General features: G+C 29.8%; 1 protein-coding gene across 2 annotated transcripts; it reads right to left on the reverse strand.

The window, feature by feature from the left end:
- LOC106478512 (STAM-binding protein-like) lies at positions 1-26375 on the reverse strand. Of its 2 annotated transcripts, none has more exons than XM_022382124.1 (10): positions 26255-26375; positions 20134-20356; positions 19252-19327; positions 18024-18116; positions 15523-15845; positions 14813-15014; positions 10627-10764; positions 9318-9430; positions 6316-6418; positions 1-3868 (listed from the first exon to the last, which is right to left on the reverse strand). In XM_022382124.1, exons 2-10 carry the CDS (start codon positions 20343-20345, stop codon positions 3803-3805), a joined length of 1326 nt encoding a protein of 441 aa, XP_022237832.1. In that variant the 5' UTR covers positions 20346-20356; positions 26255-26375; the 3' UTR covers positions 1-3802. The 2 variants fall into 2 exon arrangements, with proteins under 2 accessions (XP_022237832.1, XP_022237833.1); XM_022382125.1 differs by lacking the exon at positions 26255-26375 and adding an exon at positions 22566-22607.

Here is a 26375-nt window from a genome sequence, read left to right on the forward strand (position 1 = left end):
AATTTATAATTTCAAATACAGTTCTGTTCATAAGCTAACACTAAAATTAAAGTACTATAACTTGTTTTTTTTTGTATCACTTCCAACTTCCTGAATCTCTCCTCTAACAGTTGCTATCTATCAAAAGTCAAAATTTTGATTTAAATAGGAGACTTATTAATAAAAACACTATTATCACATAATCTTGGTACATTTAATCAATAGCAAGTACTGTTGGAGCAAAACCACATCATAATTTGTCCAACTCCAGTCTTGTATCTTGACCAGATTATGTTTGCTGGTAATAAGTTTATGTCAGTGTTAACTAGTCATGCCTTCTACAGGTCATCCCTTGTTTTCACTTATAAATTACACACTCTCTCTCTCTCCCTCTGTTTGCTCATCCCAGGTACAATAACATCATCAGTAACATGCAAGGCTTGGAAAACTTTTATATGTGAAGCACTTAACAATGTTAAAAAATGAAAAGTATATCTCCACTAATTTACTAACAGAAGAAGAAAAAAAGATTAGGAATTCAGGTAAAAATTATGACCAAAAAATAAGTGTCAAGTCTGAAATGACAACAGAAGTATACATAAAGCAAAGTTTGTATTGCATTAGCAAACACCAATACTTGACACATATGACACCAGAAAAACAATTTTTATACATTTAATTTCCTGAAAAACAATTCATTGATAAATTATAAAATTAAGCAAAGAATAAAATCTTTTTGATACATGTTAAATTACTTTACTTTTTCTTCTTAAAAGAAAGATTAATCCACAGGCAGAGATCAGCATTTCACCCTTTTGCTCTATAGTTTTGATATATCCAAACAAACATTTATATCCACCAACTGCGAAATTCAGATTTAACCCATGGCTACCAAAAAAAAAGTCTCTCTCTACTTAGACATGTGGGAATATCCCCCCTGTACTTAAAACAATCGCCAAACCTGCATTCGTGCTGCCATCTGTGTTCTATGCCATGAAACATGTATATTTTGGTGCCTCATTACAAAACTGTCAACTTTGTAGGAACACATACAGAATCTGTATAAAGACAGCTTATATACATCTTGGATATTGTCATCTAATCAATTTGTTTTATATTTTGTAATGAGTTTGGCCTCTTACTGACTTAGTTTTGCCTATATTTATTTACTGAAAAAACTTTTCTCCTAATTTTCCTCAGTTTTTTTTTGTTTAAATCATTATTTTTCACTATCCAATACAGTTTTCATTTTCAAGGAATACTACCATCAGATATTGAAAGAGTAATACAAAGGGTCAAATTCATACTTTTATTTTTTGGTGAATAATTGACACTTTTTGGGAATCAGCCTGAAAATTAATTGCAAAGTGAAAGGGTTAAGCTATTGCAAATCTTGCTAAACTTAATTGACTTCATTTATCTGTTTGAAATTGTTTGTAGAAAATGTTTTTACCTATTTCAAAATATTTAAAGGCAAAAACCACCAATCATAAAGTTTGTAACTGTGCTGACAGAATGGGAATTCACCTTCAAATAAGCAAGATGATGTCCCCTGAATCTTCTGAATGAATCACATTTCTCTAACTAAGATTTCTTTAAAAAAAATTCAAATTAATCCTTTCTATCTCAAACTAATTCTGCATATACATGCTTCAAAAAAAGGGTCATCAGGCTAGAACAGCACTTAAAAACCAACAATATAAGTTAACCCAAGCATACAAAACCTAGATATATATACATTAATATAACAAATGCCTCTTAAATTTTCCTATATATATATTTCTTTTTTTTTTTATAAACGCATAACATTCTTTAGAGAGATACTTTTGGTGGACAAATACACATTCTTAAACTCAATTTATTTCTTAGGACTTATCACTGATAAGATCAGAATTGTAAATTTGATAAGCTATATCAAAACGTCTTTACAACTAATATTACACTGTGACTATAAAGGCACAGATGCAAGTCGTAATTATTGTAATACCTTACGTTAATTTAGCAACAGTCTTTGAAACTCATACCGACTCTTACCTGACCACTTATATAATATCCAATGATTTCAGAAGTGTGTTAAGTAGGAAAGACCTATTGCAAATATCTCCAATAATGCATGGAATGAACCACTTCTAAGCCTGGCCTAAGTGCCTTTAAGCACAAATTATGAATTCCAAACACAATGATACAAATTACCTAATGTATATTAACAATTTCCAGTTATGATGATAGTAATGCATGTCATATTTACTTCACTTTCACTTTATATATATAAGTTAATCAATGACATTTTTTCCAGTAAAACATAACGTGGCTTATGTGGCAGGAATGCAATCAACTGCTATAGTACTTTCTATTTCTGATCAGTAATATTATATTGAAATATATTCTTAGTTTCATTCATACCAAAACAAACAAAACACAGCATATTTAAATTTCATTTCTCCACTTTGTAAATTTTCATAAGACATGACAAAAATAAAAAAACATCTCATTGGTGACGTAGTATTCTACAATAACTACACGATGCTAGCTAGTGACTGTAGGTTAAATATATACCTCCAAACATTACCAGATTAATGGCCTTACACCAAGTGAATGATAACATTTATATATATTTCATCAACTATTTTGGAAAGATTATAAAAGGAAAGAAGTATTAAACTGGTTTTAGTGGATTCTGTATCTACTGTCAAAACTGAGATAAAATGCTACAACATAAATATACGATTCCTTTAATAAACAGTTCAAGTTGTTTTTATTGACAAGGTTATGAAGAACTTTCTCATACGGGAAATACAATAAAACAGACCAATTTATTAATTTCACCAGAATTTTGCATTGTTTTATTACTGTTACTAAAGCTATTGAGTAGATTGGTTAGGTTACCAATTCTTAATAAAAAAAAATCACATGTACAAAAGCAAGACAAATATATAACTTCAGATACTTCATGTCTAGCTTTTATCAATGTCATTACCTAATACTCCCTATACCCACATCACATCCTGGTTTGTTGTTTTTATTAACTTTTATGAAGAAAAACATATAACCTCCAAGCTTGGAATAAAAGCACTTCCTACCTAATCTCAGTGAATTAAAATGTAAATGTTAATCTCTAGATGGTGTTTAAAAAAAAATAAGGCTCATCATGCTGTTTAAATATCTGGTATGATGAGAGAAATTCTGTATACTATTGTAGGTAGGTCTTACAATGTTTAGAAGCCATTATTTGCTATTTTTTTATTCACAAATCATCTTTTATGCCTCATATCAGCACCAGCTTGCTATAAATATTCATCTATCACATTGATTAAATGTAAGTAAATTTTTTTGCTATTTTTGTTAATACTATTTTTGAAAAAAAATCCAAAATATTTTTGTTGTTAATCGTTACTCCACAATATAAGCATTTTAAAACCAAATCTCAGTGAAATTATAAATATGTCTTTTTTTTTACATAACTTAGGAATGAATAACGTGTTTTAGTAGCACAAAAATATTACATAGGAGTGAGATATGGTTTTGTACTGAAATGTACTTGAGGTTACAAAGGGGACTAATACTTTATTTACATGCAGCAATGATTTAAAAAAAAAAATCAACTTATTTCAGTTTAATAGTGCTCTGGCTATCTTCTAGTAGCTCACAAAACCTTTGTGTTTCTATCCTACCAGAAAACACCAAGTGTCTCTAAAATGATGCTTGTATTATATAATCAATGTTTCTGTGTTAACCTAGTAGCATGCAATAAGCTTCAGAAAAAACAACAGTGTGTAAAACTCAACACTGTGAAGAGACGTTTAGGAAATGTCTAACATTTACTTCACCGTTTTCTTAGATCCACCAGCTTAACATCCATTCTGCTATCCAGCTCAACATGTGTACTCTCCTAAAACGAAAATAAATGTAAATGTGAATTTTTTGTAATTTTCTTTCTTTTCAGTTTTCTCTTATTCTTAAGAAAGAAAAAAAAGACTGTTTCGTAGGACAAGTAAAGTATGGTCTATTAAACAAAAACAAAGAATATAGTTTACATATACTATTATATACGAACATGTATTAAAGTGAAAACAAATTATTAAATATAAACAAAAAATGGGCAACATGTAGGGACACTCACTCATTTCTTGTATTTGAGAGTTTTAAGGATTTGAGTTTTAAGATGTATTTCAACTTTATATTGTTTTCCTACAAAAATTCCCTTTGGGAAAATAAAACTGTGTTGGAACTAAAACAAAATTAACTGAGGACGTGATCAGTTGAAAAAGACTTAATGTCTTACACGACAGAAATTGTATCAATGAAACAAGATTTTCATAAAGAATATAAAACTATTTTAATGTGCAGTTTTTGAAATAGATTTTATATAGTAATCTCCAAATAGTTTCTAGAACATTACTCCTCAAAATATCTAACAGCACAGGTAGCCAACTGGCAGATCAATGCATTCTCCTAGTTAAACTGATACACTAAATTAGTTATATTAATCACTAGGTTATTTTTTAGTCCTAATCCAAATAAGTAGCTTGCTTTGATGAGAAGTTATGGATAATTACTCCTCATAATACCCATGTATAGCTGTAAAGAAATGTAGCAAATGTAGTAAAAAATAAACAAATCAATTTAATAAATAAATCATCATCAGGAAGTAAACTATATAAATAGCACTTCCGAGCCTATGATGTTCATTCTGTAAAATATGAAAATAATGCCTACAAAATGCAACAAAAATGATAATACAACCAATAACACTAAGTTATAAATTATGGGAAGTTATGAGATGGATCTTTAATTTTGAGGTATCTGTAAAAATAAGGGCAAAAAAGTGATACGAGTATACCATCTACCAGATGTAAGCTATTGAAGTATGAGGGTTAACTTAACGCAATGAGCTTAGTACATCAAAATAACCAGATAACTCCATGATGAAGTTAAAGTTGAGTACGAGGTGAATATCCCAGAGGTTGTTCTCATAGATGCTGACCTTTTAGATATTTCCAACTAGATGACTATTTAAGAGATAATATTGGCTGTTTCTTACTTTACTTAGAAAGCAAGAGGTAGGGAAAAGATTAAACTAAGACAAAAATACAAAATAAACCCTTTATAATTTTGTTTTGTTTGTTTTTTATTTCGCACAAAGCTACACGAGGGCTATCTGTGCTAGCCATCCCTAATTTAGCAGTGTAAGACTAGAGGGAAAGCAGCTAGTCATCACCACCCACCGCCAACTCTTGGGCTACTCTTTTACCAACGAATAGTGGGATTGACCGTCACATTATAACACCCCCATGACTGAAAGAGTGAGCATGTTTGGTGGGATGGGGATTCGAACCCACGACCTGCAGATTGCGAGTCGAGCGCCCAAACCACCTGGCTATGCTGGGCCCCCCTTTATAATGAACAAGGTCATTACAATCTTCATGATTATTCATTAGTTAACAAATTCAGTAAGGAAAATATAAAACTAATTTTCCCATTAATTTTTCATAACTCATTGAATTTTAACCCTTTTGAGACAGGTCACAGGTGAAAGACCATGTCATCTCATTTGTTGACTCTCATTCAAAATGTTATTGAACTACTGTTTCACGAACTTATGTCAATAATTTTGGTATCAAACTGTAGATTATAAATCAAATTTTAGTACTATATATTACTCAATTTCTTAATTTAAAAGCAAATATTAAAAAAAACATAAATATTGATTTGTGTGTGTCACGTGGTATGTTAAATGCAGCACTGGTTCAAATTAGATGTTTGTGAAGTCAAAATACTAAGTCTATAGTTTTGAACGAATTAAAAATTAGAGACCGGTCAAATCTACTGAACTTGTACAGAGATTAATTACTGAAAATAATAGATAAAATATAAAGTTTTTTTCTTAAGAAATGTTTGATAACTATTTAAACATTATAAAGATTTTGCATGTGAAATTTTAAAATTTTCTAATCCATAAAAGTATTTTTAATCTTAAAATGAATATTATTTTGCATGTTAGATAAACATCATGCAAAAAGGAAAAATAGACACGAGAAAAACATTGCTTAAAAAACCTTAAGACTTAATAAAAAAAAAATGATATTTTGCCTAAGAAAGCATTGTAATGTTTACTGATAATCTGCCAAATTTCGTTAACATTCGCTTACTAATTTAAAAGTTATAGCAAGAAAACTATAACAAGCACAAAATGGTTACGAGGTCAGTCCCAGGGACTGAGCCCATGCTGAAAGAGTTAATAAATAAGTGTTATTTGTTATGAAAAATGTATAATGTAAAGCTTCATTATTACAGAGTTCCAAGATAAGTTATTTTGCTGGTTTTATAGAAACTTACTTCATACAAAGGAGGTTCACTTGGGTGAGGGTGAAATCCAGTTTGCCTACAGTTGGCTATGTAATCTACTCCATAGTCAGTAGTCAAACTAAATATCTTCGTTCTGGAAAATAAGAAAAGTATAAACACTACTAGAAATACTAATCATAATTTTTATCAACAAGGCTTAATACACTGTGATAAAGATTTTAATAAGTCATATCAATTGTATTAATATACCATAAAATACCAAATTTTCTGTTGGGGAAAAAAAAAGTGAAATGGTATAAAAAGATATCTTCTCTTTTGATGCTGATAATTCCCAACTCTAAGCTTGCTTTCTCAGCTAAAGTAAAACACTAACTCAGTATTTAAATGACTTGATCCACAATTTTAACTTAAGATCATTATTCGATGACGAGGAACCCACTTTGAGACTAATAATGGCTGGAGACGGCTTGAATGGGTAATGAAGAAAAACTTTAATATAACAGCAAATGTACAACATTTCGACAAGGTTTTGTACCTGATGATGACAAAACCTTGTCGAAACGTTGTACATTTATAAGCCATTATAAGATCATTATTATTTCTACCTCATAATATGTGAAACCTAGTTTGACTTGTATTAGTTTAGTAATTACTATTGTGTGTCTAAAACAAACCACATTATCTAGAAATATCAATCCACATGATTAACCAACCCATACTTTCTTGTCAATATCAAACCACGTGATTAACCAATCCATACTTTCTTGTCAATATCAATCCACATGATTAACCAATCCATACTTTCTTGTCAATATAAATCCACATGATTAATCAATCCATACTTTCTTGTCAATATAAATCCACATGATTAATCCAATCCATACTTTCTTGTCAATATCAAACCACGTGATTAACCAATCCATACTTTCTTGTCAATATCAAACCACGTGATTAACCAATCCATACATTCTTGTCAATATCAAACCACGTGATTAACCAATCCATACATTCTTGTCAATATCAATCCACATGATTAACTACTCGATACTTTCTTGTCAATATCAATCCACATGATTAACTACTCGATACTTTCTTGTCAATATCAAACCACATGATTAACCAATCCATACTTTCTTGTCAATATCAATCCACGTGATTAACCAATCCATACTTTCTTGTCAATATCAAACCACGTGATTAACCAATCCATAACTTCTTGTCAATATGAATCCACGTGATTAACCAATACATAACTTCTCAGCAATATAAGTCCACATGATTAACCAATACATAACTTCTCAGCAATATAAATCCACATGATTAACCAATACATAACTTCTCAGCAATATAAATCCACATGATTAACCGATACATAACTTCTCAGCAATATAAATCCACATGATTAACCAATACATAACTTCTCAGCAATATAAATCCACATGATTAACCAATCCATAACTTCTCAGCAATATAAATCCACATGATTAACCAATCCATAACTTCTCAGCAATATTAATCTACAAGAAACAAGCAATATACAAAAAATTCTAGCATTTTTTTTGGGAAAGGATTATTCCTTTAATAAAAACACGAGTTGTTGATAAAAAAATTAACTATCTGAAATGCTTGATACAGGTAGAAGTTATTCTTAATGACCAGAATCTATATATTTATATATAAGATAATCACAGCTAAACTTTAAAGTATCATTTATTTTCATGAATTATCAAATGTATAACTGTTGAACCTTCAACCTACCATTTCTAATTTCCAAATTATAATCTCTATAAGATAATCATTTATATGCTTTTCTACATACTGTTTCTTATTCACCCATAAAGAACTCTTAGTTGATGGAGGTTAATCATTTATTTTTGACAAACCACTTCTTATTACATGTACAATTTAATGAGTACTTGATTTACATACCAGCAAGTGTTCATGAATACTTTTTTCCAACATAAATAACTTAAGTTTCCAAATCTTTTTATAGGCATTTTCTTTCTATTACTATTTTACAAAAAGCAATCACCTAATTGAGAACAATCCTAAGTGAAAACCATATGAAAGACAATAAATAAATTGTGGTATAATATCACAAATAAAGCTATTAGTTTCCCTTTTTTTTTCTACTAGTTTAACTTTATCATAAATTTCATATTGATCTACTTTATGATTAGTTTTACATATTAAAATAAAAGCTAAAATGTCACACTTCTGCATGTTTATCCTATTTGTAGTTTGCTTAAATACATGTGGTAGTATTCATGCAGGCAAAAGTTTCTGGTAGCAAGTAGGTTTAGGAAATACTTTGTAGAAATGAAATTTAACACATACATTAAAGGAAAAACAAGCCAACACACAAGAACAAATGAAAAATCCTTCATTTACATGAATGTTAAATGTTTCATACAAACTGACTAACTACTTACTTTCTGTTTTAATTTACTGTTTGCTAGGGCTAGAGATGGATTTCCAAAAACATTTGCACATGACAAGGACAGCAAGAATACCATTACACCACACTTTCATGTCAGACAAAGAGGTCTTAATGTGGCATCCTATATTTCATAGATTACCTATGTCAAAGACTTTTACAAATGACATATTCAAAAGAAAGAAACCCATAAATTTGTATCAATTTATTTGTACAGGTATCTATGCATGTTAACCCTTGAGATGGCTTGCCCTATCTGAGGGAACAAATACAGGACCAAACTAGTACAAGTTTCTATGAGACAGCCATTGTCATTTAACTAAGCAAAATGATCAGTACATGTTTACAATATCTTTATATCTAGTTTACAATGAAATCATAAAGTAATGCAGAACACCTACATAAACCTTTAGAAAAATTATCTGAATATACCTTAATACAGATATGTTCTGAACTAGTAATGGAAGGTCAAAATCAACACTAATTTCAACTTGATACATGTAACTGTCCTAAGAATCTTCATGTAAGAGTCAAAGATTTAAAACAAGTTTGATATTGTTCATTTAATCAAAATCTTCTTTATTAAAAACCTTACTCTTGATATTTAGGAGATGAAACAATAGCAATAGCCTCTGGCATCATTAGCTGATAAGAGCAGTGACTGTGCAAATCAACACTGGACATGAAGGCTGTCTGTGATGGGTGTGTCTACAATAAATAAATAAATAAACTGTGAGGCAAAACATTTGTTTTATGATGTTCTAAAGCACATTAGGATGTCACTGTAGGAACTTTTACTTAGCTGTTTAAATTGCACTGGGTTCTTAATAAAAATTTCTTTTTCAAACTTATCTTTAATTCCCTAAAAAAAAAACATCACCCATAAATTTTGCCTATTTGAACAGCTTTATTAGATGTTATAGAATTTTAGACAAAAATTTCAAAACTAACAAGAAATATTTCCAAAATGTTCTTAGGTGTATTAGAGAAGTATTAAAGGTATAATTTAACAATTCAAAACATGGTACAGGTTCTACCAATGCTATTTTTAACATGATTACCTTCCAGAACCTTACTTAGCCCCTAGTGACACAGCATTATGTCTGTGGACTTACAACACTAGAAACCAGGTTTCAATACCCGTAGTGGGCAGAGCACAGATAGCCCATTGTGTAGCTTTGTGCTTAACTTCAAACAAACAAAACCTTACTCCTTTACTTAAAAACAAAGCTTGCATAGTATTTGAATCTTAGTGTTACATGGTATTTGAATGTTAAAACAGTTCCTTACTAAATATTATTCTAACTTCAGAATGACTAGCCCCTTTTAATTTTAAATTTGAAGCTCTTAATAATCTCACACTTATGAAGCCTAAAACTCTTCTTTCTTAAATGTGTATATTTATTTTATGCTAATCAAGTGAAATATTACAAATATCAAAGTAGATTCTCTGCAAAAACTTATTGATTTTCACATTGATTTTTTTTCAAAAGGTAAACTTCTGCTACTTGTAAGTTAACACAATTCCATCTTTCCATCTTTAGTGGTTCATTGGTTGGTTGTAATTAAGAACAGTGCTACACAATGCTCTGCCCACCATGGGTATCGAAACGCAGTTTCTAGCATTGCAAGTTCACCACTGTAGGGCCATTTTTAGTTTAAATTATTTTTAATTTACAAATTTAAGAGCCAAAGAAAGAATTATAATATATGCAATTATATATTTCTAACTAGACAGAAATACTTTGTATATCCAATGTTAATATATGAGAGAAAAACTGAAAATCATTGTTCAAAGTTAAAATAAAAGCTAAACAAGAAAATACTGTAAAATTTTGGAAAAATGTTTAGTATTTAATACCTAGGTTGCTCATAAGACATAAGTGAACTATTATAAGACTTACATGTATCCAACCTAATGTGATTAGATCATGCTCATCTTGATACGATAATATATCTTCTTCATTGTCAGTGGAGCATGAGTCTGAAGTACCTCGTTGTTTGGGAACAAGAAGATGGGTAATAGTAAATCTGTTCTGACACTAAAAATTAGAGAGAGAACACAAAATTACTGCCTGTATGTATCCACAAAAAATTACAAGACATTTTTCATAAACTATCAACTCAAAAATCATCAAGAAACATTCCTCCAGGTTTTTTTTAAACCATGTTTTGCTGATCTTTTTGCATCAAATTTTGCACACTTAGATCTACAAGTATGCTTATTTTCACAATTTTTAGAACACATTATCATTACAAAAGTCTTATTTAAAATTTTACCTCATAACTTGATTTGTTTTTAAATGTTGATATATCTTAATACATGAAAATGCAATAATTTTACTAATAATGTATACGATTATCTAAACTTTATAAGTTATTTCATGTCTGCCAAGCTTTTAAAGATTGAAGTCCCAATGACATATTGAGATTTAAAAGCAATACTAGTAAAGAATATGAGTGACAACACAAATGCTTCAACATAAAGACTATATTTCACACAGGCATTCTCAAAGTGTAGCCAATTTTTTAAGTTCTGTTGTAAATAACAAAAATGACTAAATTCTAGTTCTAGCTGATAAGTTAGTTTACATTCATTAAATAGTTGTGTGCTTAATTATTATCATTAAAGGTTCATTCTCTGTTAGAGTCTCTATTATGATAAAGTTTATAGGAAAGTATTATTGCTATAGTCCAAAGTTTCACAAGTTGAGAGAGTAGATTGTTTTATATGCTCATGCACAAAATACTTTGAAAACAATTATCAAACATTTTTTTAGTAAGGAAACAAAACGAAAAGAAATATTCATCAACGAATTAAAACTACTCTAGGATAATCTCACACTCAACTAAAAAAACAACAACAACACTTAAAAAACAACAATTTTCCATAGTTAAATATGGATGAGTAGTCATTGTTTCTGGCACTGTTACATTTCTAAGTAATGATAAGTAGTCTTACTGTTTCTAGCCTTGTTAAATTTAAAAAGCTAAATTGGCAAAACTTCTGAAACTTAGTTTTTGTTGCCTAAACACGGTTTAAATGAATAATAAAACTATAGATTCTTCTTTTTTCCTTTCTTTAACAAAATTCTTTTCCTGTAATAAAAAACAGATTTTGAGTATTGTACTATTTTTGTTAGCTTTTGAGCTTATATTTTCTAGTCTTAGATTTGAGGAATATCATCACTTTTTGTAATGTTTCCATTTAAATTATCTTAATTTGTTTTGCTCTTAAAACCTTTGTCAAATATGCTTGTAAAAGCAAAGTCTATTATAACCCTAAAATTATCCCATTAAACAGTATTTTGTCACATAAATTCTCAAGTACAGGATGGTATTTTCACAATTTCATTTATCACTTAGAATCTTTTTAAATGCTTAGGCCATTGTAACCTTAAAATGATCCTGTTAACAACATTTTCTATAAAATTTCATATATAGGATGGTATTTAGAAAAAGCTTAGACTAGCAGGGTGTCAGACAATGTAAACTTTCTGCCCAAGAAGCCCATAGCTCCTAGGCCAGACATTTTAGATGCAAAATTCAATTGTTGATTGTCATTTTAATCCCAAGTTGATTCCTTCCATATTCAACTGATTAAAATATAAGTAAACTCATTATAATGCAAAAATGGTACAAAAACAGAAACTTAATCTTTGTACTCACTTGTCTGCTACCTCGTTCATTTATGCCCAGTTTTTTTTATTTTTGTATGCATGCTCTGCAAACTGTCTGTTAACAAGGATCTAATGGTTTGTTCTTTATCTATTAGTCCATTTTACACATATTCTCTTCCTCCTTTCTCCAACCAACCTATGCCAAGTCTGTAAGTCTGTCTACTAGTCTTGACATATGGACATAAAATAAGCATTTTGACTACCTTCACTTCTGCAGTATAAGTAAACTGGCATGTTACAGTGACCTTATTTTCTCTATTAATACTCTACATTTTTGTATTTGGTCAGACCATCCTAGAAGGTTGAAAGATGTAATGTGACATTTGCAGTCAGCATTGACATCATAATATATTTATACATACTGACACATTGAAGGTCGAGAGAAAAAAAAAGAAAAAGAAAATCAAAGCTCTGGTTGTTTATTCTCACAAAACTTTTCTATTCCTATCAAAAATACTTTTGTTGCATTGGTGATTATTTAAGTAAAAGTCTGTAGCTCCGGGCTGGACTTCCATTTAGTTCAGGTTGTACAGTTCAATAAAAAGAAAATTTACAGGTTGAAGTGATTTATCACAGGTTGTGATTTATCAAATCACAAGATTTATAGCACTTTAAAGAGTGAAACGTGATTTTCAAGATAAAAATAAGAATACTTCTTTCCATATTACAGTTTCTTATTTCACTCGCATAAACTCTAGAATCTCGTAAATTAATATCAAAAGTTTTTTTTTGTGGGTAAAGCTTTATGCTTTTAAAATACCTAATCTGTGATTAAAACTTGGGTGTAAAGCTAGCCCAATGCTGAATTCATCAATCTGTTCATAAAAATCATTACTCACACGAAAAACAGTTTACATGGCAAATTCCATCAGTTGTCTGACAGATTGTCTACTAAGTTCATTAACACAATACTTGTCTTTGAAAAAAAAACTGACAAAGTTCAACAGTCTCATCTATGGAAAGATTAGTGAACAGAGATTCAATATCTATTCTGGGTAAATAAACATCTTCATCCAGCCTCAAGTTTCTAACATTATCGGGAAAATCAAAACTGTTTTTTATGATGTAGTTATTAAATGTAAATTCAGTTAAAAATGAACAGAAGAATTTAAACAGTTTCTAATTGAAACAGGTCTACTGGGGCAATAAGAATTGTGAATCTTATGCAGCCCTTATAAAGTGTGCTTGTGTGAGAACCTACTGGTCTAATATAATTATAAGTATTATTATCCAGGGTACAAGTTTTCTTCAAACTTAGCAAGAATTTAACCAGTAAGTTTTCTTTTGAAGCATTGCTAGAATAACCAAAAGTACTATACTTTATCCAGCTTTCTAACTAAGCCATAAATAGGTTAAAAAATTCCATTTTTGTTTAGAGCAATGATTTTGCTAAACATATTTCTAACTTTTCTTGCTAACTGCCAAGCTAAAGATTTCTCTACACTACAATATGCTCTTTCTATTTTTATAAGCATGTTCATCATACAAGCAAGCATGAGTGAATAATTGGTTTGAAATGGATGAAAAGATTGAAAGTGTTTTTCTGGTGGACTTCACAAACTTACTGATGTCTCATTAAATCAAGAAAGTAGGAAGCTCAAAATTTACATTCTTCCTTGTAAGTATGTAGTTTACAATTCTAGTTGGTTAGGTACTATAGAAGAAGTACTGTTGAAGTTAAAAAACTATTAAATGGGAGAGATTAGAACACATAACCAAAAGTACTATAATTTATCCAGCTTTCTAACTAAGCCATAAATAGGTTAAAAAATTCCATTACTGTTTAGAGCAATGATTTTGCTAAACATACTTCAAGCTTTTCTTGCTAACTACCAAGCTGAAGATTTCTCTACACTACAATATGCTCTTTATATTTTTATAAACATGTTCATCATACAAGCAAGCATGAGTAAATAATTGGTTTCAAATGCAGTTGGTTAGGTACTATAGAAGAAGTACCGTTTAAGTTAAAAACCTATTAAATTGGAGAGATTATAATATGTCATGTGACAGGGAAAAGTGAAGGTTTGGAATTTTTAAATACTTCCTTTTGAAATTAAGACATTAAGCCCTAGGTAATATCAAAATTTAAATGTAAACTATGTTTTGTCACCACATTTACTGATATACTTTAATAATGATGTAGCTTCATTAAATTTTGAATATGACTCTGGAAAAAAGGAGATGATTTGCATACTTTGACCTGAAATTCATAGTTAAAATGTATTATTCATTCTTTGAACAATCCTCTACTACCAAGTTAATACTTAACCTCTCAAATATACCTTAATAGTTTAATTTCACTGATATTCATGAAATATTTTAAATATACTTTATACAGTTATATCTCATCAATTTTCTTAAGATAATCTCGCAATTCTTATATGTACTTTGAACAGTGTTATCTCACCAGCTTTCCTGAGAGAATTCCACATGTTTCAACATTTTGACTGGTATTGGATTGAGCTAGCTGCAGAAAACTATCCATGAGACCAACAGGTACTATCACTGTTCGGAGACCAAAGGCATGAGTAGAACTAGGTCCAGGACTTAGAAGAGAGCTTGGTTTAGTGGAACGATCCACTACTGGTACAGGAAGGTTTCCAATGATCCTGAGAAAACAAGAAGAAAATAAAAAATCTGGGGGAAAAATAGTGCATCTTAATCTCTTCATATTTTACAACTCAAAGTTTTCATACATAGGTCTTCTTCCTTAGAAGCATTGTAAATCTTCTGGAAGAACATTTTATATTGACTTTAGCAATTTTCTTCTAATTTTCTATTTAATGTTAGACTTTTCATTTACATCCCTCAATTTCATAAATAGTTTTATACCAAAACCAGCATCTTTTAAATTATTATTTCATTCTGTTAGATATAGTAAACCACTTAAATTATTCCAGCTATTTTAATGGAACCTTTATTTCATTAAGCAGTAGCACCTTTGAATTGTTCATATACCATGAGAAAGAACATGTATATACTACAAAAAAAAACCTATATTTCTTGAACTATATGGCTGGATAACTTGTTGTTGTTTAGGATATCAACTTTTAAATCATTTTACAATAATCCCAATTTACAAATTAAGCTTTGAAACAAAGAAAAAGATTATCTTACATATCTTCAATTGGTGATACAACCACAGGTATATCTTCATTCATTCCCAATCCTTCATCAAGCACTAAATTATCTCTAGAATGGGAATTATTTCTAGTGTCCATCGGGGACTCTGGATATAGTTCTCCAGGATAAAGCTGGTTTTCAGGAAGAACCCTTTCATCTTGGGAGTAGTTGGACAACTTTTGTCTCTCACGTTCTTGAGCAAGTCGCCACTGCTTCTCTTTCTCAAATGTGGCTCGTTCTTGTTCTGCCTTCTGTCTACGCTCTTCCTCTTCCTGTTTTCTTCGTCTTTCCTGCTCTACAGCTTCTTCTATTCTCCTCTACATAGTTGGAAAATATGTTTCACTGTTATAGAATTATTTCTTAAATATAATTTAATTAGGACTGTTCACGATACATATATAAACAAACTAGCAATATACTGATTGCATTATTAAAAACAAAAAAAAATGTCTATGATATTATAAGATAGGGAAACTTAATTTATTTTTATTATTTCAATATTGCTGGGTAAAACATACCACAAAATTGTTTTAAGGCCTTATAAAATCACAGTTTAGTAATCGTCGTTGTATTATTAAAAGAATTTAAATTTTTTCTCTACATAAACAGTACTTTTTCCCTTATGGTCTGAAAAAATCCTCATTAAAAACAAGGCAAATAAAGTTTCTGTATGGCCAGGTCAACATGCATGTTACGAGATTTTACAGTGTTATGTTCAAATTTAATTAAATTTCATCATCAATGTATTGTCAATAAACTTGTCATGTTAAAAATACGTTATAAGGAACAGTAATCAAGTTTTTATCTTAAAAAAAAATTACATTATGTACATGTATTTGATGATACATGCAATACTCATATAGCTACATATACTAATCTTGCATTGCAAGAGCACCCTAAGCAAAACAAATCTTTATTTAACAGTCACTATTTCAATCCGGAGTATTTTTAACAATATCGTTGATTAATTAAAATACTTATATATAATAACAAATAAACAGCTAAACAGAAAAGAGTAACAGCAGTACTTCAATTAGAAAATAAACACAGACCTTCAGCTATAACAAGTTAACCCTATATACATTGGTGGAGGTTAAAATATACAAAATTAATTAAACAACTACATTATCAATGCATGTTAATAAATTTGGCATCAAAAAGTAGTTTATAATTCGAATTTAAATATTATATATGTTTTAATTTCTTAATTTCAAAAGGAAATATTCAAATAAATTATCAGTCTTTACTTCTCTGTATCACATGACATTTGTTTTCTCCATAATGCTCATTTTAAACATTCTTACTTTTCTTATATGATGTCCCCAGTTGAACATAAATTATACATTTATAGCATAGATCAGTGTTTCTCAAACTGTGGGTCCTGACCCAAAGGAGGATCAGAAGGCTATTTGCATAGGGGTGGGGGGTGGGGGGGGGGGTTATGAGATAATAAAAAAAAGTGATAATGGGTATGTTATAGTACATCAGAATAATTTACTATCACTTTGTATGTGCACGAGGGGGCACCACAGACTGAAATATTTTCAAAGAGAGAGGCCTTTAAAAACTGTCTGAGAACTCCTAGTATAGATACTGCTGGGAAATAGTCTAAATTTTATATTTTACCTTATGGAGGTATAAGCCAGAAAGTCAAACTCACATGCCACACCCTTCAATTACATGGTGTCTTTCACAAAACTTCAATAATTCTGACATTTAATCTTGGTTTATAACCAACAGAAAAAGAAAATTTCAGTTTACTGATTTAAATATATGACTAGCTTATTCTTACAACAGGATCACTGTTGCTATTTCCAAGGTCACTTCAACCAGGTAAGGGAATCATTTTAATGCACCCATAGCTTCAGTTAGAAAACCATTTAAAATATAATAGTTTTAGGTTATTATAATCTTTGTGGATGTTACCTTGTATTCCAAATGATACATTTGAAATAAATAAATAATCAGTAAAGTACTAACATCAATCCTACCAAATAATAGGGTTAACTTTTTTAAAAATTTAAACTGCAAAAAATGTACAAGGTCCACACATTAAGTATTAACTTTGTTTTTATGATTATTTTGTTATTATTATAAAAGTAACTACAAAACACTAAAATGAAAACAAGTATCTTTATTTGTAGCACGAAAATCACTCTTAACTCAGACTAATTCAGTAAAGGCTTCAGAAATTAACAGATAAACTTTCAGCAGAAATGTTTTATTCAAAAAAATCAGCTTCATTATATATAAAAGACTTGTGATGTTTACTAAAAGCTTGGTAAAGTTTGTGAAGATACACGCAAAGTAAATTCACAATTATAGTATTTATAGTTTCATAATTCAGAGGTTGTTCAAATCAACCAGCTTCATTTTTATAGGGTTAATTTCCAGCTTGCTTCCAATACAAAAATGTACATGCTTCTTTATGAAATACACAATATTAAGGAAACACAGAAATCAGGTAGATATCAATGTTGTTAAAAGCAACATACCTTTTCTTCTAACCACTGTTCATACTCTTTATTGTATGCCTCTAACAAACTGGACTTCAACTGCTCTGCTACAGGGAAAATCTGTTTCAGCTTCTGTAAATTATCAAGCATATTTTATTCAAATGATGCTGCTTTCACATCAAGTAATGAAATCAAACATTTTATACAAATATTATAGGGCATGCACACACCATGTAAAGAGAAAGTAAAACCACACATAAAATCAAAGTTACAAATATATAATTATATCTAGGATAAAAATGTACATGGTTTATTCAATTAAGTCTAAAAGGCAAGTTTCATACTCCCACATTGTTGAAACATAATCTATTTTAAGTAACAACAAAGTTCATTTTACATGAAGCATTCCAATGCTATTTTAGCAGTCTTAATTGAGAAAACCAATTAAATCTACTTATCATTGTTACTGATAAATTTTTCTTATTTCTTCCCTAAATAACCAGTTGTATAAACTGTTGTTTTCAGTAACAAGTTCTGAATCCTCTTACTATTCATTAAAATTAACTTATTAATAAACTGGTCACAAAATATCTCCAAATTTTCCTGTATTTTACATTTAATGTTTTCCAGTAAATTGTTAAAAAAAAGATGATGACAGAGAAAATAAGAACCTCAGAAATAATCATGCGAAACATGTTCATTAACAACAAATTTACAATCGTAACGATACAAAAGTTGGAGAGCTTAACCTACAGAAAAAGAACTTAAATTATAAGCTATACTAATGTGTATGAAACAGATTTAATTCATGTTGGGCTTATATCATACTGCCTGATGTGAAAGAAGACTTTCCATCTTTACTTGAAATCTTGTGTGTTTATAAAATTAATCAATTCATGTTCTTAGAATAGTTTGGTAAGTTAATTTAAATTAAAAACAAAAAAAATTCTTCTGGGATAAAATTGCATTGGACACAGCTTCTAAAGATCACATTTAATAGTTTGGTCTCTAATGACAACCATGTGAATAGAAAACTTAAAATTTCCACAATTTATCTCTAACCATTTTTAAATATTCACGTGATAATATTTGTTATATTAATTTATTTTGTAGTAACTTTACTTTAAAAAAATTCAGTACCAGCATATCAATAATCTTCATATAGTAAGAAAACCAAAACTAAAAACAACTCTTAAAAGTTTTTGATATTTCTGTCTCTACCCATACTCAAATATCATGATTTACTAAACAATCTGTATATTCATACTTGTTTTGTATTAGCTTTTTCAGCAGCAGATGCATGTTTGTAGTCAGGATGCTTTGGCAGCTTCTCAACAAATAATCTGAAAGAATAATTTGGATACTTATTACACACTTTTTATAAAAACTATGTAATCAAAATCAATAACACTTTAATTTAATATGAGCAACATTTCTAATATTACCTGCAAGAAACTATGTTGGCACCAATATAATGGAATGTTAATCATTTCTTCATAAGGTTCACATGATTAAAATATACAATTTAATAATCCATTTAGTAAAGAAATAAAGTTAATTGAGATTTTAGGTTTAGTGTTTTCCTGACCAGAAATATCTTTTTATGAATAAACTCACTATAAAAACAAACAAGTAAAAAAACCAATAACAGCCTACATCAATAATAAGAAAAATTAATGTTTAATATCATAGTTCATATCTAATATTACCATTAATTTTACAAATACTGCAAGATCTTTGAAATAAGTAAAGAAAATAGTTATCATTTTAATTCAAGAACAAAAAAAAAAACAGAACATAAAATAACAAAAAGGTGCATATCTGTCCAACAGAGTGTGAACAGATTTTCAATACAAGACTAGGTAATAAAAGGCAATTTATTCCATCAAGGTCATCTAACAATTAAGTCAGCCCAACTTAAGTGTAACACTTCACATTCAAAAACTAAGAAGTTTACACTACATGCTCACGCACACCATATAATCTGGTCAAGCTAATAACTAACATGGAAAACATTTGAACAATCTTGACCGAGGCTTCCAAATCTTACAATTATCTCATTTAAAATTCACAATTTCATCTCCAATCTTATCCTTTCATCACTCCATTCAGTAACGTTTACAAAATGTTTACAATAAAGAGTACTTACGTGATGTATTTTGTATAAAGTATGAATGCATTTTCCAGATTTTGCTCATCCATATATACCTTTGCCATTCTAACCATTTCATTTCCAGAACGGAAATAACGATGAGGAGGGATGTTAGGATCCACAACCACTGAACTACCCACTTCACCAAGTTGTCTTACACGAGTATGGGGATCTGGAGTCAATTCACTTGAATCCTTTATGGAAGGCATGCTCTATGAATCTAGAAAAAACAAAGTTTTCTTTTGCATAATTGTCTGCTAAGAAACACGAAGTGAAACTGTTATACTCATGTAAAATCAAAAAAACTTTAATCTTGTAAACAAATGCATTCATTTATACTGTATTGTATATTGATAGCCAAAGATTTTTACTCAAATTATTTTTTTTTTTTTTTTATGTACCTTCAGAATTTTTTTACATTTCAATATATAATAACAAAATAGATGACAGAGGGTCATTTCGTATATCAAGGCCACCCTTTCACATTTTGAACAATCAACTTTACTTAATAAGTTTCTCTCATCTGCAAATCTACCTAAAACAGTTTAAGCAATTTCAAACAAACAGCATACATCAAATCTAAGTTAGTGAACAAGCTTTTAAGACATCATGCCTACAAACAAAATCTAGGTCTGTGCACAAACCTGAAGTCTGCAATGTATTACAAGTGTTTTACTTGTTGTTAAACAAATGTTCAAACAACTCAATTACGTACAAGCTGCCCAGTGTAGGCTAACAACACGAAGAATTAAACTGTGGTGGAATGCTACAAGTTCTTCAAATACTTATAGTATGATAGGTTTCTTTTTTGTGAGTGTAGAACACTTAAATACACCAGTTCGATTTTCAATACCTCACTACTATAAAGGCTTGGTTTGGTCTGATATTTCATTGGTGGTAGTGTCCAGGAAAACACTAATGAAGCTTGGGATGTTTTTATTTTTTGCATTCCAATCAGAAGCCCTTTCCCAAAACTTCTAGCCACTAACAAATTCCAACTTTCCAAGAACACGAAAATCACCAGAAAAACAAAGGATGCTGAAATTCTGAGAAATAAAACACATAGAAGTCGGAACATTTATGTTACAGTTAAGATTAAGATTTATTAAAAAACTACCTTAAGTAAAAATGTCAAATTTGTCTTTAAGAGTTTTATTTAAAAAAAAAAGCCATGAAGAATAATGTGGGACCTTTAGATTTTAAATGGGGAAGAAATGGAAGTGATTGAAGTGCTAAGCTTCTGTAATATTTCAACATTCTCAATACCTCTATAAATAACCACGAGGTTAACATCATAATGATTTCCTGCATGGTTTCAGATTAGGGGATTTTACCTTACAAGTTTGTTGGTGTTTTTTCATATGGTTGCTGCCTTTTTTTTTTTTTCTTGTTGTGTGATCCCACACAATCTTGACCTTTTGATAAGGTGCTTTACAATAAATTGATTATTTCACTGGATACACAAAGAACTGTTTCAAAGTAGGTAAAAATTGGCTTAGTGACAGAAAATAATAAATTGCTATATATGGGCATTTTTCTAATCAGAACAATGTGATTAGCAAGTCATATGGGGGGGACTGGTTACCTTTAAGCCTTTCTTGTTCATTATTGATATCAACTATTTAAAGAAAATCCATTGTAACAGATGGGACACTTGTATATGTAAAAACATTTTTTTTCTTTTTTATTGTTTATACTTCCTGTTAGTTTCTTTCTTACTTCAAGTTTAATGTTTTATAAATAGGATAAATTGGTGTGTGACAGATGTGGTGGAATTGCAACCTACATTGCCACTGGGTTTAAGATACTTACTGAAGTGTGCTAAGCTGTTGATAACTTGTTTGTTTTGAATTTCGCACAAAGCTACACGAGGGCTATCTGCGCTACCCGTCCCTAATTTAGTAGTGTAAGACTAGAGGGAAGGCAGCTAGTCATCACCATCCACTGCCAACTCTTGGGCTACTCTTTCACCAACAAATAGTGGGATTGACCGTCACATTATAATGCCCCCACGGTTGAAAGGGCGAGCATGTTTGGTGTGACGGCGATTCAAACCCGCGACCCTCAGATTGCGAGTTGATCGCCCTAACCATCTAGCCATGTCAGCCGTATTGATAACTTTGGCCAAACTATTTGCTTTTTATATATGTACTTAACTAGTTCAAACAATATGACATTCATAAGTTCTTTTTTTCTACATTCTTCAGTAACCAAGCTTCACAATTTACCCATATTTAAAACAAAAATAACAAGAAACATATGGTTAAAATTACAAAATCTAAATATGTACTAAACATGATTTTAAAATGAGATCATATACCAAAATATTAATGATTAAAACGTAATAAAAGAAATATCAGCAATGTTCAACAAGTCAAATGTACTGTAGATCTAACTTGTATAATGTTAACAGTATAAGTTAGACTTACCATAGTAGGAATATCTTTCTGCAACTCATGTTAGCAAAGAAGAACTTACTTTTATATTGTAGCATAGTATAATCAATTTTATATTATTCTGATAGCTTCATTGCTTTAAAAGTCACTATATTACCTCAATAAAATGGCATTAACAATATTACAAGATAGAAAACCTAACTGAATGACAAAGTTTAACTAATTTTATTGGCTGAACATTGTGGCCACCAACCAGCTTTGTTCAAAATGTTATGAAGTATTAACTAGCAAGTGTTGAAGGGCTGTAGAAACGTTTTTTTTAGTCAAAAATTTTGTAATGGACGTTACTCATCAATTAAAAGATTTTTAATAGTACATAAAAGTATTCCATTTTATGGTTAATTACATTTTTTTGGAGTTAACAGCATTATTTAGGTATTAAAAAGGTGCTATTTTTTTAAGGAGATCATGTAAAGTGAACTAGCTTTGATATGACGCATTATGTCATGGCAGACACATTCCTAATCGTACAAAACCTATATTTTAAATATCTTGCATGAATATGGAAAAATATAACAAATATGTTACTTTTTAGCAAACAAGAGATGATTTTCATGCCAATAAACCATAAGTTATGAAATTATTTTTCATGCAACAAGTTCACTTTTACATGGTTTTACCCTTTAGTCATCATCTTGAACAGAAACACTTTTAAATTCACAAATAATATTAAATTATTTGAAATAACTCCATTATGAATACATCTTACTAAAAGGTACTGACTTTCTCAATGTATAGCCCAAAATGTGAAAATGAGATTCAATACTGTTTTTGCATGTGGGGATAGAGAAATTTAAAAAGGACCCACTTCTTTGATAAGAGGAGTGCAGGTATTTTGAAAAAAAAATAATTTAAGTAGAATTCTTCATAAAACAGTAAACTCTCTACTGAATATCTAGCAATGGTAAAAAAGAAATAATAGTTTTGGTTTTAGCTTCAGGAATTTTGAATTTAAGAACAAGAAGATTATTGTAACTATTTAAAAATTGATGAGGCCTCAACTCAAGTGCTGTGTGCAGTTTTGGTTTTGAAATACAGGATTTCCAATGTTGTAAAGTGTTGTTAGTCTACAAGAATAATGTCTGGTTTATGTCATTTAAGTTATGAGGTGAGGCTAAATCTTGGACTTTTCAATAAAGCACAAAATACTATAGAAGACTTAAGATCTTTAAAATTTTCATGTGGTTTGAACAATCTCTTAATGGATTCTTTCTCCAACTGGTGGAAAAGTTTGGATATAAAAACCTAAAATTAAGTGCAACAGTACAGGATGAAGGTCTAGAAATCTTAATGTAACATAACATTTAAGGACAACAGGCCAGTTCATCCATCAAGACTGTCCTATCCACTAAACTTTAATACAAATAAGACAATAATAATAAAACACCCTCAAAGCCAGCTCTTACTGAAATGTTCAATTCTTCCCTTAAACTGCCTTAAGTTTACTGTATCCACCACATTCAAAGGCAACCCGTTTTAAGATCAACCATCCTGTTACAAAAATAAAACCATCTTTGCTGAAGATGACTCCTATTCTGCCAAAATTTGTATTTGTGTCTCCTAGTCCTACACTTCTCACCATTAAGTATGAAAAAAGATTATGCATCAATACTATCAATTCCCCTAATCTTTAACATCTTAATCAGATCTCCTCTGGCTTCTTTTTTTCAAGAGAAATCAGTTTTGGGGATCTTAACCTATCCTCGTATGACAACCTTTTTATTTCAGATTTTCTTGTAGCCCTCCTTTGAACCTCTTCAAACAACTAAATGTCCTTTTCTTAAGGGAAGGAGCCTCAAAATGAACACGGTACTCCAATAGAATCTAATCAGTGGCTTATACAGTGAAATGATGAGGTTTTAGACTTATATTCAATATTTAGCCTATCAGTTTAAAATGGACTGTTATGTACAAATAACCCCTCGTAGACTCCTTTGACAGGTGTGTTTTTGATTAGTTAAAAGCTTTTGGAGTGATATATCTTATGATGTGGTATGCACAAAAAAGATTGAATCTTTGAAAACTCCATTTTTCATTTGTATCAATATGAAGAGCTATATCCAACTTTACTATTTTTTCACTTTCTTGCAGGTAAGTGTTACCTTGATGGGCTAAATAGCCTTCTTACATCATACTTCTTATGTTCAGATTATTGGTGCTACAAGTTCCTACATGTACATTGTAGAAAAAGAAATAGGCTTAAAACAAACTACTCAAAAAAGAAAAAAAGCACACCATGAAATCGATAATACTCAAACTGTTAAATTTTCATTTTACCAAGTTTCAGATTGTAGAAGAATTAAAAATACTCGTTTACACACACCAGTGACAGTACAAATTAGTACAGCAACTACAATAATACTTACCTGACCTGAAAAGAAGACCCCACATTAAGATTAACACACCATCCATATAATCAAAAGACATATAATATAAACAAAATTATAAAAGATCCAGGCATGATCAAAACAGGAAAATGTATTTTGATTAACTTCAAATATATTAGTTTGTTTACTTGCTAAGTCTAACGTATTATTCCATGGGACAGCTGGAAATATTTTATGTAAAACATAATAATTTATAAAAAATATTTTAATGATTTATTACTTTACAGAAAAAAATATGAGATTATTATAATATTTATAAATTATAGGACAGAATGTCAGAAGAGACCTTTTTTCATGTCCTGACTCCCCACTGCCATCAACTAAATCCAACAATGATCCCTCAAAAACCTTTCTCTTACATTCATGTAAAGATTTTAACTGGCAATTTGTTTTACAAATTTACTATCTTGTTGGTTGGAGAAATAAAAATTTAAATTACTACATTTTTCATGTGGTCAGTTATCACATTACAATAACTTGAATAAGCATAACTCTTAATACTATATAATAGCAGTGTAGAAAGTTATGCCACAAGCAGATTGAAAAGTGTTATTGTTAACATTAGCACTAATTTATTAATTAATGCATATAACTTATAAGCCTATATAATTACGCAGTAACTATTAGTATTATTTTATCTTCTAACTTAAGGTTTATATTACTATTAGCCATGTGATTCTGATTCATCCTAATTCTGCAATATCATTGGTAGTATTACCACATGAGTCATGTGTAAAGTCTGCAGTGACAGTTTCAAATTATGATGTAGGCTTAAGTTACTTTAAATTTAATAAGTAGTCACGAATGAAAACTTGTAATTGTATCCAGCACAACAGCAGCGTGAAAAAGATTGTTTTAATTCAACTTTTAAACTAAAAGAATGTTCTAAGTTTTTCATTTATTGAATAAAAGATGATTAATAATACTATATATTCTTATTGCTAGTTTAATACTAATAGTAATACTATTATATAAATTAAAATAACATTAATAATAAAAATATAAAAGGGTCGAACAAGAATAAGTGATGGGTGTAACAATATAACATAATACAATTCAAAATTACAACGCCATTATCAAGGTAACTCACAAAATAATAACAAAAAAAAATTAAATGAATTATAATTTATAAATTATAGTACTTAGTTGGTTAGTACTAGTAGTCTGAACATACGTTACTTTACAGTGAAGTTAGCCTATGTCACTTCAAAATTTTAATGTGAATCACAAACATATAAAAGCTATATGAACATTAGTAAATATGAAATAACTTACTAAATGATGAAATAATAAATAGAAGATATACGTTACGATTTACACAGAATTCACAATGACTCACTTCGAAATGTAATTTAACTAATTATTAGTATTAATCATCAACATCGGTATAGATATA

Source organism: Limulus polyphemus, unplaced genomic scaffold (assembly GCF_000517525.1).
Source record: "Limulus polyphemus unplaced genomic scaffold, Limulus_polyphemus-2.1.2 Scaffold219, whole genome shotgun sequence".
NCBI classification, from domain to species: Eukaryota; Metazoa; Arthropoda; class Merostomata; order Xiphosura; family Limulidae; genus Limulus; species Limulus polyphemus.

Coding starts and splice junctions, on each gene's coding strand:
- LOC106478512 (XM_022382124.1), bottom strand. CDS start 20,345: ATGCCTTCCATAAAGGATTCAAGTGAATTGACTCCAGATCCCCATACT. Junction 15,015..15,522: donor GTATCACCAATTGAAGATAT/GTAAGATAATCT, acceptor TTGTTTTCTCAG/GATCATTGGAAACCTTCCTG. Junction 10,765..14,812: donor GAATTCTCTCAGGAAAGCTG/GTGAGATAACAC, acceptor TCTAATTTTTAG/TGTCAGAACAGATTTACTAT.